The sequence below is a fragment of the Hemitrygon akajei genome, chromosome 9 (assembly GCF_048418815.1).
Source record: "Hemitrygon akajei chromosome 9, sHemAka1.3, whole genome shotgun sequence".
Lineage (NCBI taxonomy): Eukaryota > Metazoa > Chordata > Chondrichthyes > Myliobatiformes > Dasyatidae > Hemitrygon > Hemitrygon akajei.
Window position 1 is genome coordinate 54,395,070 of NC_133132.1, and position 13,106 is coordinate 54,408,175.

General features: G+C 44.9%; 1 protein-coding gene across 6 annotated transcripts in view; it reads right to left on the reverse strand.

Moving 5' to 3' along the window:
- fosl2 (FOS like 2, AP-1 transcription factor subunit) overlaps positions 1–12,851 on the reverse strand; it is a 39,083-nt gene extending 26,232 nt beyond the window's left edge. The window contains exons 1-2 of one of the 6 annotated variants that reach the window (XM_073056023.1): positions 12,683–12,851; positions 5,638–5,889 (exon numbers count right to left, since the gene is read on the reverse strand). In XM_073056023.1, coding sequence (XP_072912124.1) covers positions 5,638–5,874 — 237 coding nt within the window. In that variant the 5' untranslated portion in view covers positions 5,875–5,889; positions 12,683–12,851. Of the gene's footprint in view, positions 1–5,637; positions 5,890–7,991; positions 8,148–9,154; positions 9,309–10,349; positions 10,514–10,786; positions 11,158–12,682 lie in introns of those variants that run through there. The other 5 variants (XM_073056019.1, XM_073056021.1, XM_073056022.1 and 2 more) reach the window with 5 other exon arrangements.
- Positions 12,852–13,106: the final 255 nt, after the last annotated feature.

The window sequence follows — 13,106 nt, forward strand, 5'->3', positions numbered from 1 at the left end:
GAGGAGCAGGTCCAACGTGAAGAAAATAGGAAGGACGCCAGGCACCAATTCTTCTCTGGCGTCCTCAGTAGTGCAGGTATAGAGACATGGGCCAGCATGAATAGATTTATTCCACCAATTCTTCATTGGGTTGACACAAAAAATGGCACAATTTAAGCAACATCATGGGTGCAAAGAAATAGGAGAGCACATCTTTCAATCTAGCAAAAGGGAGAACAGACAAACTTTAAAAGTAAACTGCTTCTTTGCTGCACAACTAACAATTTTAGTTTTTACTTGAGCCCACCGTCTCCTGTTCAATCCATTTTTGAGACCACAAAAGCTGTATCCTTTCTCAGTCGTTTCCTCCATTCCATAACCTCTCATTTCTCATGACCTACTTCCTGATCCAGCTATCTTCTACATACCCTGTTTGACCTTGACGTGCCTGTGCCCCACGTCCACCAGAGTTTTGCAATAACAAAATAGCTCATGGTCTTGAAATACCTGATAGTAAAATTCCCCTTAGAATACGCCAAAACATTTTGAAAAGATCTGCTCATTAAATGACTTGTGCCTCGGGCAAATACAAGAAGATTACTTTATCATTTACTGCTTTATATCAAGGGTTCACAGCCTGGGCACCACGGACCCCTCGGTTAAGGGTAGTTGTCATGGCATTAAAAAGTTTAGGAACCCCTGATTTATATCATGAACCAATAGGCATCATACCCCCTCCCAATAAAAGTCCATCCTCATTAATTAGAAATATTCCATTTTTCCAAGAAGTTTGCTTCAATAACAATTAGCCAGGAATGGTAAGGCGCTGGTTAAGTTACTAGGCAGGCAATCTAGAATCAACACAGAATTTTCCACTTTCATTGCTCACTGCTCCATAGGAGGCCTTTCAGCCCTTGAAAGTAGCCATTCCATTCCCCCAGTACTTCTTCCTGTAACCTTTCTAGTCTCCCCAACCATCTCTATGCCTGGGACATCTTCCAGCAACTTTTCAACCCACTGACCCATACATTGGGCTGTGGGATGCAGGTGAAGCTCCTAGAGGAAACCAATGTGGACTCCAGCAAACTCCACACAGACAGTGCCTGAGGTCAGGTTGAACGCAGAATGTTGGTGCGGTGAGGCAGCAACTCAGCTAGATGGGCCATTGAAATGATAAGCAATTCCAGCCTTACAGGAATCTCACACTTCCAGCATTTAACATATCTTTTCCTTCTTCCCATAGCTTCATAGTTTACTTATATTCTCCCATTCCTAAACTGACAACTCATTATTCACTAAATGTCTAAACCGTCTTCTCATTACCCCTTTAGCAATTGATCTTCATTGCCCTGCATCCTATGACAGAGCTTTATGTTAGCTCCCTTCCCACTGCCCTCATCCCCTAGTCTGCCAATGCAAACTTGTTTTAACCAACTTTTTCCAATCGGTCTTCAGCTGTCCCTCCATTGATGCTGCCCGGCATACTCTGATTTTATTTCAGATTTCAAGCATCTGCAGGGCTTTAGGTTACACACTCTAATCCCACAATGGAAGTTGGTCAAAATAGGTTAATTACTTAACCGAGAATTTGAGTTATTAGTAATGGTTAACACAAACCTAAAAGATCGTCCTTAAAAATCCATCTGGTTGACTACAATTCCAAAGTAGCCAACATGTGCACACAATCAAAAAAACTGTACAAACTGGAACTCTGAAAATAAAAGAGGAAATTGCTGGAAACGCTCAGTAGATCAGGCAGCATCTGTGGAGGAAAAAATCAAAACTAACACTTCGGGTGGCAGATCTTTTGACAGAACCAGAAAATTGAAAAAAAATTAAGTTAGTTTTTAGAGAGAGTGGGGGAAGAATGGAGAGGACCAAGAGAAAATCTGTAACAGGCTGAGGGTTGCTGCAGGGTTTATGCTGTCATTTGAATATAGATGGAGCAGAGAAGGGATAAAAACAAAGAAAAGTACCTGTTAAAGCCATGTTTGCTGAAATTTTAAGGAAAAGGCTGGAAATATGCAGCAAAACATGTAGCATGTGTGGAGAGGGTTAATTCTACAGAGAGATTATCTTTTAGCAGACTTAGCCCACTCTGAAGCAAATAGAGATATCTGACATTTTTTAAAATTTCATTTTGAGTTGCAAAAGCTGGAAAGTGCTTCAGACAGATGACGAGATGCTATCCCTCAGCTTTACTGCAGAGTGCAAGAGATCATAGACAGATAGCTCAGAGACTAAGTGGGATGGGGATTTAACAATGTCAGTGGCATGGGGAATTATGTGACTGTCTTCTGACATGGCCCAGCTAGCCACTCAAAAAAATCGGAGCACCTTCTCCCTATAGATTGCAGAAATCCAGGAAGGAAATTCACTGCTAACTCGTCAAGAGTGGGCAGCAAGCGTTGATCTTGCTGATTGCAGCCAACATTGAGGGAATGCTGTAAAGAAGCACTGGTGGTGATTGGGGCTAAGAGGGTTGGGCGAAATGTACAGCAGATTTACCGATACTATTTTTTTTTCTCCACCTATGGAGTAACAGATCAACATCATGAAAATCCTTTATTAATTAAATACATCCCCATTAAGTATTAGGAAGTTCAATATTGAAGTGTATTCCGGCAGACAATCACACTTTCCAGTAGGCTGGGCTTTGAGCAGCTGGTTCAGGGTGTGTACCTGAACTTATTACATTCCTACCCAGGCACAGAACTTTGTTCCTGTAAATCCTCAGTTTCCTCTAGAAACTTAAAATCTTTCTGAAAAGTTATTGGTGTTTTCCTTAGACTTTTAGCCTGAATACGGTATCTGCAAGCCGCTTGATTAGTCAGAACAATGTGACCATATTGTGTCACCCCACTGCTACCTACGATATACATAGTGTCAAACTTTAACACATTCAGGATTTGGTGTTTACTGATATGCTTGCAAGACAGTGCACATGCACGCACACACACACACACACACACGCGCGCGCACACGCACACGCAATCTCTGTAATATACACATATTGTCAGAGGTACTAACTATTCTTTACAGTTTGTGCAATTTGTATCATTTTACCCTACTCTGTACAAGATTTCGGTGGCGAGGTGGAGATAACTCTCTACCAAAGGGGGTGCAAGTTGCTTCTTCCCTCAGCTAGCCTGCAGGTCACCCTTGGGCAGGCTTAAACCCTGATCAGGGTCCGGTGAAGCCATGGGAGTAGCTGCTGGAAGGTTGTATGAGCAGCTGGTGCATATTACATCCTGGTTATGTGACCACTGACGCCAGACCGTCTCGGCAGAATACTAATAATGGCCCATCAGAATAACCCATCTTGTGAAGGCAAGTGGCAAACCACTTCTGTAGAAAAATTCGCCATTGTTTTTATTTCCACAGACTCGAGAAGGGGGCCATTTGGCCCATCGGGTCTATGCTGACTTACAGAGCAATCCCATCAATCCCTCACTTACTTCCTATTGTTATGACTGGCAACAGTTTGCCCTGGGGAGCACATTCCATGGGTAACCCTCATGGATCTTGGGGCTGAGTGGGACCTTCTCTGAGGGGAAGATGGTTAAAAGTACTTCCAATCAAACAATTCCAAAAAAAAAAATCAATCTTTGGGAGCCCTGTTGGTGAAGGATCTGAGTTTGAGGCAGAGTGCAACCAGAGGAAGTGGAGAAGGATATTAAGAGCAAAATATGTTTTCTCACAAATAAAGGATTAGTAGCACCAGGAATACATTTGCTGAAGTGGCTGTTGAAGCCAAAGTAATAACAAGTTTCAAACAGGATTAACTAAAGCAAAATATAAAACCATATGGCGGAAAGAGAAAGAAATGGGACTACAGCAAAAATGCTGGCAGTGGGAATAAAATTGTAGAATAGTTAGAGGAAAAGGCCACATAACCCCTCACATCCTTGTTGAGCAATGAATCCCCATTCCACTGCTCTTTCTCCCCACACTGCAGATTAACTTGCTCATTTCCAATTCCTTTTTGACTGTTGTTTCAAATCAGCAGCCACAACACATAAAAGGCGAAGTAGTTTTCACATCTCCTCTTGCTTGCCTCCTTATGCTCCTCACCACGACCGTCCGGCTTTGCTCCCTCAACTATTACAGATGGGAATACTTCCTCTCTGTTCACCTTTTCTCATGATAGTGTCCGCCTCCAAACCTGCACTCCACCTTCCTCCCAGCCAACCCCAGCTTCTCCAGTCTGACCTTGTAACTGAAACCATTGCAATAAATCTTCTCTGAGCCCATTCTGGGACCTCTTGTCCTCCTGAAAGATCGATGGCCAGAATAAAATGCAGCCCTCCAGATGAAGTTTACCCAGTGTTTCAACAAGTTCAACATAAGCACCTTGCTTTTGTTCTCTTTTACTTGGCAATCCACTTGCTTTAAAAATACTTCCTAATAAAATTACTCTCCAATACTTCTTGGCACTTTCAAAGATTACGGAATTTCAATGGCATAGACATAATGCCCAGAAGAGCCCCCTGCATGCCCAAAGTTCTGCTGGTATCTGGTTTATCAATGCAACTCTTCCTGAAGCTTCTGGGCCCCCACTCCAGCTACCTGCATTACACCAATGCCATCTTCCTTGTAATTATACTGACCCACCAACCTCACCAAGTTCCCCCTGCATTAAACCTACCCCTCCCACTCTCCTCTGTATTACACTGATCCCTCCCACTGCCCCCTGCATTACACCCAACCACTTAAATCCTTTGATACCGTCATGCACAAATGGAGCTGACAGTAACAGTTCACCCCATACTCAGGGTTCCCACTGCTCCCACTGCCAGGGTCTTCCTCATTCAGATCATTTACTTATTTATCACACAGACAAGGTACCCTCAGCCCACTGGCTCTGTGCTGGTTGCAAACAATTCCACCAGTTCCCTTCCATCACCCTGCTGTCTTGTTGATGGTGATTGGAGATTGACTATTAAGACTGATCACCTCACCACACAGTTTTTACAGGCCACCCTTTGTCATCCAAAGTTCATCAGACATCAGACTCTAACCAACACCAGCCCTAGAAGATTCCCATGTCTCGGGCTCGGCAAGCGCTTGAGGATCCATCCTCTCCGTCATTCCAAAAATGACTGTTCCGCCTTTGGCAGTCCTGCCTTCAGCTGGCAGTGCTTCAAGATCTGGGACTCTCTCCTCGAACCTCCCACCACTACTTCTCGTCCAAGACCCTGCGTAAAACCCACCTCTCTGACCAAGCCACCCTTCTCTTTGCCAGCCTGTCACATGGCAGTGTCAAATTGCTTCTTACAACTCTCTGGGTTGCATTGGCTATGTTATGTAAGACGCTGTTATTTATAGTGTACAGGCTTCACTGGCAAGAATAAACTCCACATGCAATCCCTCACCACCCAGGAGAAAGCAGCATTAAGTCTTATCTGAGAGGAGCTAATGGGAATGTGGGGAGAATAAACTGAGATTTGTCTCGGATTAGTGTAAACAGCCGCCTGATAGTCGGCATTGCTTCAATGGGCTAATTCGATGTTCCACGCCTACAACGCACCCAATACGTTGGGATAGATCGCTACCAGGCAGCACGGAGGCAGGAAAACCGCAAACTTTAAAAATCTGATCATAGAAACCCCTGGGCTAATATCTAACATTCAACGAAGACAAAAGTTGCATTCTCACCTGTTCATCCCTTTTCCTCCGTCCTCCTGTCTCTCCAATGGTTTTGATAACACCGGGTCGGTGTAAGGTGGTGGAGGATGGTGAGGAGATGCTGGTTCCTGGTAGATTGTAAGGATATGACCTAGGGTAGGGGCTGGACATGGAGGTTATGACAGTGGGCTGAACCATCCACTGCAGGTCCTGGCTGGTGGTGATGGCGGTGATAGTTGGGACGAAGGCACTACTGGATCCTGGCATGTCTGCACGATACTTCTGATGAGGGTGAAGGGGATGGAGAGGAAATGAAAGAAGAAAACAATGCGGTGAATCCCATTGCTGCAGCCCATTACAGTACAATCAAAAGCAGATCATGCCACGACCCTTAGGCTGAACTGTATACTATTCCTCTCTCCACAGATGCTGCCTAACCTGATGAACCTTTCCAGTATTGTCCTGGTTTTGTTTTAGGTTTTCAACATCTCCAGTTTTTTTTTAGATGTATTTCTCAAACCCTTATTCACACAGATTCCTTACAAATGTCATCAAGCAATTTGACAAAGTCGTTTAAGAATAGAAGCAGGAATAGCTATCAACCCCTCTAGCATATTGTCAACTTCAGCACACTTTCCTGCCTGATCCCAATAACCCTTGATTACACCTGACATCCAAAAATATCCAGTAACCAACTTTCTTTTCAGGAAAAGGAAATAAAAATACTGTAGGTGTTGGAAATCTGAAATATAAAATTCTGGAAACACTGAGCAAATCTTACAGCTTCTGTGGAGGGAGGAAGGGGGAGAGAGAGAGACAGACATGCCAGCAACGTTGCATTGTCTATTCACAGGAATGGTCTCAGTAGTGGACCACTTCTTTAACCACTGTAGACCTGGTGATGATTGTGCTCACATGCTGATGTTACTAAGCAGTTTTCCCCATGGATAATGATTATATGCCCTAGTCGAGAGTGATTTGTAAGTTGGCAAAGTTCCCACAAAACGGAATGGAGCTTTTGATGCGTCTTCAAGACGGCAAAGCGTGAAACTGCTTTTGAAGTTCTTCAAGTGATGAAATAACCCAAAGTGTCAAACTGGGTTAAAATCTAAATGCATCTCAGCTATCGAACAGCAGCATTACAGACCCAATGAGCCTGTATAAAGCCTTTCAAACTTTTGATGGAGCGAATAGCTGTGCATCCATCAGTAATGAAAAATGCATGCACACACGCACAGAGAGTGTGTGAGAATTTCATTGAAGATTGCAACAAAACTGAATGCTGATATTTTAAAAACTGTCCCAAGGATGAAAGACTTCAGTTCTGCAGATTGGCTGGAGAAGCATGATACATTTTCCTTAGAACAGGAATTACAGTCAGAGGACCTTAGGAGGATGCTTAAGATCGTGTAGAGTAGATAGAGAGAGATTATTCCCGTTGGTGAAAAGGTCAAGAACTACCGAGGACTAGAACTAGAATGAAGGTGACTGGCTCAAGAACCACGAGTGACAAGATGAAATCTTACATAACAAGTGTCCAGGGGCAGGAATGCCCTGCCAGGGGTAGTACAGGAAACAGATCCAATTGCTTTGTTTTAAAGGGTGCTGAAATGTATCTGAAAGAAAAGAATTTATACAACTATGGAGAGATATTGGAAGAGTGGAACAAGGTGATTGTTCTTACATAAAGCCAGTATAAAATCAATGGGTTGAGTAGCCTCCACCTATGCTGTAACCACCCTAGGATTCTGTGACTTCAAAAGTTTGGTGAGTATAATCCATTTTTCTATGCCCTTGAATTAAACGATCCTTGTTGTTGTAACAGGTTAAAGTCTGCTTCCTGCCTCTGTAGTGCATTCTAGCAGTTTTCACTTAACTACAAATAAAAGTATATGGGAAAAAAACTTGGTTTATGGTTGAATGTGAATGCAAAATGCTAAGGACTCGCAACATGTATGCTTTTCTCAAAAATAACATTAGAGTTGTTCACCAGTACAAAAGACAGGTTTGGCGGAAGATCAAATGTGCTTTGGCAAATTCTGTTCCTAAACTTGTACCCATACATAAACATGTCTCTGATATGCACAATTTTATTTTACATTGCCTGCACTTATTTGACGCTAAATCATGCTCTGTCTGCTGATGATGGCACTGCTAACACCAGACTTATTTAATTGTGCACCTATAATTATTGTTGCTCTTTATATATAGGCTGCTAAATACTGCTCGGTTCCCTGTCTCAATACTTGCTGGTCAGTGCAATTCAACAATTAAATCCCTAAAGCTGGCAGCCAATTATGGGTGATAATTCTAACCAGACGACTCAAGTATAAGATGCAAATGAAATATGGTGTTAAATCATTATCAAGCATACTTATAGTTACCATTAAATGTGGTTACTTGTGGCAGGGGTTGCAAATAGCCTCATTGTCTAGATCCAAAAGGGTAACAGAATTGCAGGGCTTTGGGGAGAGTGGATTGCCCTTACAGAGAGTGACATAACAGACTCCAATTCAATGGGCTGAATGTCCTCCATTTCCGGGATCTGGATGTGAAGTTAAAATCCTGTGGCTGTGCTCCCATCACCCCTCCCTACACACACACACACACACACACACACACACACACACACACACACACACACACACACACACACACACACACACACACACACACACACACACACACACACACACACACACACACACATTCTTCCACTGCAAAGGTTGCTGTAATCAGCATTTTCAGTGATCGCTCAGCAACAAACATCAGGACTCTGCCTACCCCAGAGGGCCCAAGGTGAAAACCTGCCTAAAGTAGAGAAGAGCTCCCAGTACCTTGGACATCTTTAAACCACATTACTGGGACACACTCTGGGGGCTGCTGCTGGTGTGGGCGCTTGCTCTGCGCTAACTAGCTGCCGAATTTCTTACGCCAGATAGACTGACCACGCAACACAAGTTTTTCTTCCGTTTCAGAGCTCTCTACCACACGCTCAGGTTGTGACAGGCGCTATAAAAATGTCAACATTTCTCTCTTATTTGCGTATGTAGAGATGGAGACAAACTCCAGTGGGTGGTGTTAGGTTAATTCGATTTCCCTGCAGCCCCACAATCGCCTCAAAAACAGCAGGGAGCCAGACCCCTCTGCCCATCAAGTACCAGCTACAGTATTCTCCCCTACAATCCCGGCAAATCTTCTTTTTCTTGCTTTCTATCTACAGCACGCGAGTCATCCTAATAATCGGCTGCGGCGATGTCCCGGGAACAAGGAACGTCCAGCTCCCACCGGGAACAAGGAACCGACAAACTCTTTGTAAACCGACCCAGTACGTTGCCACATCTGCGAGGGCAGGGAGAAGGAGCGACACGCCCAGTTGGCGGGGGTTGGAGTCGGATTTTATTCAAATAATTTTATTAAACTGTGCAATAAAAGCAAGATAAATTCTAATCCGGTATGGCTTCAACACCGCAGAGCAAGAAGCCAACAAAACACCCACTGTGTGACAGGGAGAGTTGGGGTGCCGCCAGCAATGGATTTACAGTACCTCAACACACACGCACACCGACAGAGTTAAAATGTGGGAGCCGGGGTGAAACTCTCAGCCCATGGGCGGCTGAATGTTCCACGAAATGCTTACACTCCAGATAAATCCAAGAGGAGGAAAAAAAAAGTTCTGAAAGAGCCGAGAAGGAAGGGAATTCTGCCAGCCACTGCCCGGAAAGGGTTTGTTTTTAAATGACAGTTTCGAGAAGGGTTGGTTCGTTACGGAGAACCAATAAGGAAAATTTCATTTACAATCCCACCCTCGCTCTCTCCGAACCAGCCTGCTTTCCTGGAGACGGACCTCCGGTTTTTTTTTAAAGATAAAAGGAGCTCCGAAACCTATTTTGTAATCTCAGCTAGTTGCGCAATATCCCCTTCAACTCGCTCCATTTCTTCACCGACCATTGAAGCAATAAATAATAAGGCGCGATGAATTGCATCAAATAAAGTTACATCAGACGGGGGCTGCAAATAAAGTGACAGGCGGCCCAGTTTTAAAGAGCTGAGGCTGAGCCGAACCTCCTAAATGAGGAATTAGGACAGAAATATTCTAACGATTTTTTTTAAATGATTTCATTTTGAAGGAAAAAGTTTTGCCGTTTTATCGCCAACTTTTGGAGTGGAGTATTTAACGAGAGGGTGGGGATTTGTAGCCTCTGCCCTCGGTAGAAATATGACTGCATCTGAATTTTATTCTCTATTTCTGGTCGGTCAGGAGATGGATGGGGGTGTTAAAGAGATGGAGGTGAAATCTGAAGGGGGGAAGGAGAGTGGAGAAGAAAATCTGGCGAGGCAAAATACGAGATAGAGTGCGAGAGGAGAAGATAGGCGCTGGAAGGGAGAGAGAGCACGAGATGAGGGAGAGGGAGGGAAAAGGTCGTAAAGAACTCAAAAAGAGAGACAAAGTACAAAAACAGAAAGATCTATAAAGGCAAATAACTCCGGCTAAAAGGGGTGGGGGGAGAATCTGTGGAGAGGTCGAGAACGGAAGCCCGGGATCGCCCTTCGGCTGAGGACCGAGCGAAATCCCTGCGATCGATCCGAATCCACTACTTTTGGGAAAGATTATTTGAGAAAGATCTCGTCCCGTAGATACAAGCCCCAACAAACAAAACTCGATTGCGCCAAGTGTCTCCGGCGACACAGAAATAACACAGACTTGTGCCAGTATTAAACCTGTCCCTTTCAAAGCCCACCTGCACACACGGAGACGATCGCTAAGTCCTGGTGATTCAACGCTCTACGCCTTTATTTCAGGAAGAGCCTCTCTGACGGTGAACAGGCACACGATCCCAGCAAGCGCCAAGGAGCCGCGCACAGCTCAAAGTGCGGAGGAGACAGAAGGGTGCTCGCTCTCTCTCTCTCTCTCTCGCTCGCTCTCTCTCTTTCTCGCTCGCTCTCTCTCTCTCTTTCTAATAGCTCACAGACCAACTCTCTCCATCCTCCGAACCTGCAGGTCGAGAAATACTTTGAGCTTCTAAACCGGCTCCGTTCAACAACTTGGAAGGTAATCCCGGAATTAACTGAAGTACATCTGTTTGAGAATGCACTTGAGAGATTTTATCCCAATCGACTGTCCCACACCAGCTCTTCCCCCAATCCCCACCACTTTCCACTGGGTCGCGGTCCTTACCTGAGAGCCGCCGATCGAGCCGCTGGTACCGAACACGATGTCCGCGTTTCCCGGGGACGTGCTGCTGCGGGAGGACGTGTCGTATTTCCCGGGATATTCCTGGTACATCATCCCCCGCACCAATCAATCAGTGGTGTGTTTGGCTTTTTAATAAACCGCCCGTATTCCTCCTGGGTAGAATTAATCCCTGTGTCTGTTTATTTGTTGGCAAATGAATCTCCTGCTTAAAGAACCTCCAGCTTCTGAAATATAACTCACTTCTGACAAGCACTTCCAAGGTGTGCGCTTCTCAGACACATCCCCCTCTCTAAGCTCCCCGTTTGTTCCTTTTCTTACAGATTGAAGGGACGCCAACAATCCATAAATTTCCCGTATTCGCCCCCACCCACCCACCCAAACTTTCTAGATTGAAACTTTAATAACTTTTTTTTTAAATCGTGGTCTTTGTCTTTGCTCTGCACTTCTTGCCTTTCGCGTGTTCGATCAGGTTGGCAATGACTAATGATTTGCGTTGTACCGCCCCCCCTCCCTCTCTTTCTCTCTAACTCCGCCGACAGTTCGCGAGTTGCTTGCCGTACGTCTCCCGAGGTGGATGACTCAGTTCTCTGGTATTAAGCCTGCTCTTTTTATTTCTGACCCTCCCGCAGCCGAGGAACTCACGTCAAAGCTGGTGGATCCGCCCAACGTTTCTGCCGGCTCACATCCTCGGCTCCCACTCCCCAACCCTGACCTTTTTTTGGTACATTTATATATGTATGCACAAGTGTTTACGAAAGAAGCTTACGAGCTTTCGGCAGTGCCCTTAAATCATTATAAGAATCAAGGTTTACATTCGAAAGTCTGATCAATGGTTTCGTCCATTGACGCAGGGTGATGCCTAAAAATGGATATTGCGTCAAATGATGCGGGCTGTGGGTTTCCTTGGTTAACGTGACGTCTGTGTGGAGGGATTCCCTTTCGCGTGTTCGAGCTATTAAGCAGGCAGGGCAGGACGCCCCCGCCCCCACCATCACCACCCCTCACTCCCCACTCATCGGTCCCTACCGTAGACAAATAGACTATAGATCCCTCTCCTAAACATAAGATATTCTGCAGATGTTGAAAATTCAGAGCAATATGTTGGAGGAATTCAGCAGGTTAGGCAGCATCTATGTTGCGAGCCGAGACCCGTTATTAGGACTAGAAAGGAAGAGGAATGACGCCAGAATAAGGAGGTGTGGGGGGGGGGGGGGAGGTGGAAGGGAAGGAGGACAAGGTAGAATATGATAGGTGAAGCCAGGTTGGCAGGAAAGGTAAAGGGCTGGAGAAGAAATAATCTCTTTCCTGCCCTTTCTGGTGCATACACGATTCCGAGTCTCTTAGTGAGGCGAAGTCGTCCTTTTAGCAACCACATGTTCCAGATGTTGGTCTACTTGCTGCTTTTTAACCAGAACTTTAACCGGCTCCACCCGTTCGCTCCCACGTTGAGAGAGGGGCGGGAGACGATTCTTTCCTGGGTTAAAAAGTGAAGTGCGCGGGAGAAGAGGTTAAATTGTGCTTGGGTTAACAAGCAAGAGACCTTTTCCTGGGTCGAAATACAAGGCGTCCAATAGATTTACCCCGGGTTACAGTGTAGAGCCTGCGCTATGGGAAAGGGCAAATGTTATATCTATCCTGGATTAAATTGTGAAATCATCTCGGGAAGGTAAAAGGTACCGAGATACCAAAAAGAAGCAATTCAAAGCTTTTAAAATGTTTGATGATTTAAGCAGCGGGTGGAAACGCTTTCGTCAACGATTACCTTTCGGGGATAAGGATATTTCCTGCGTTTGTGCGGTTCACTATGTGTCCGTTTAAACAGGAGAGAGCCCATTTAAAATCTTTTTTAAAACATGTTGAGTTTAGGTCTTTACTTACTTTAAGAGCGAGATTTTTAAGTGATTTTATCGACAGTAGGAAGGTAAACAAATGTCTCCATTCTTCTTTTTCTCTCCGAACGTTTCTTCACATTTACTTTGCCGTGGTGAATATAGTCATGTCATTTCCGCGCCTGGGGGCTCCTGTGATAACCCCCGTCACACTATTTCCCCTACACTGTGGAACTCTTCAGTAAATAGGCTCGCTTTCGGCTTTGATCGGCCCACGGGTGTACAGTGATCGCTTCATTAGGCCATTTAAGTGACACGCGCTCCGTCCAGCGAAAGAGGGCGGATCAAAGCCCCCTAGCTGTTTCCATGTGGAAAAAAGCATGTTTGGCAAAGGCTCTCTGCGTTCATAACCCACCACTTACGCGATACTTGAAAACGAAGGGTTTATTTTTACTCTTTGCCTTGCGCTAAAG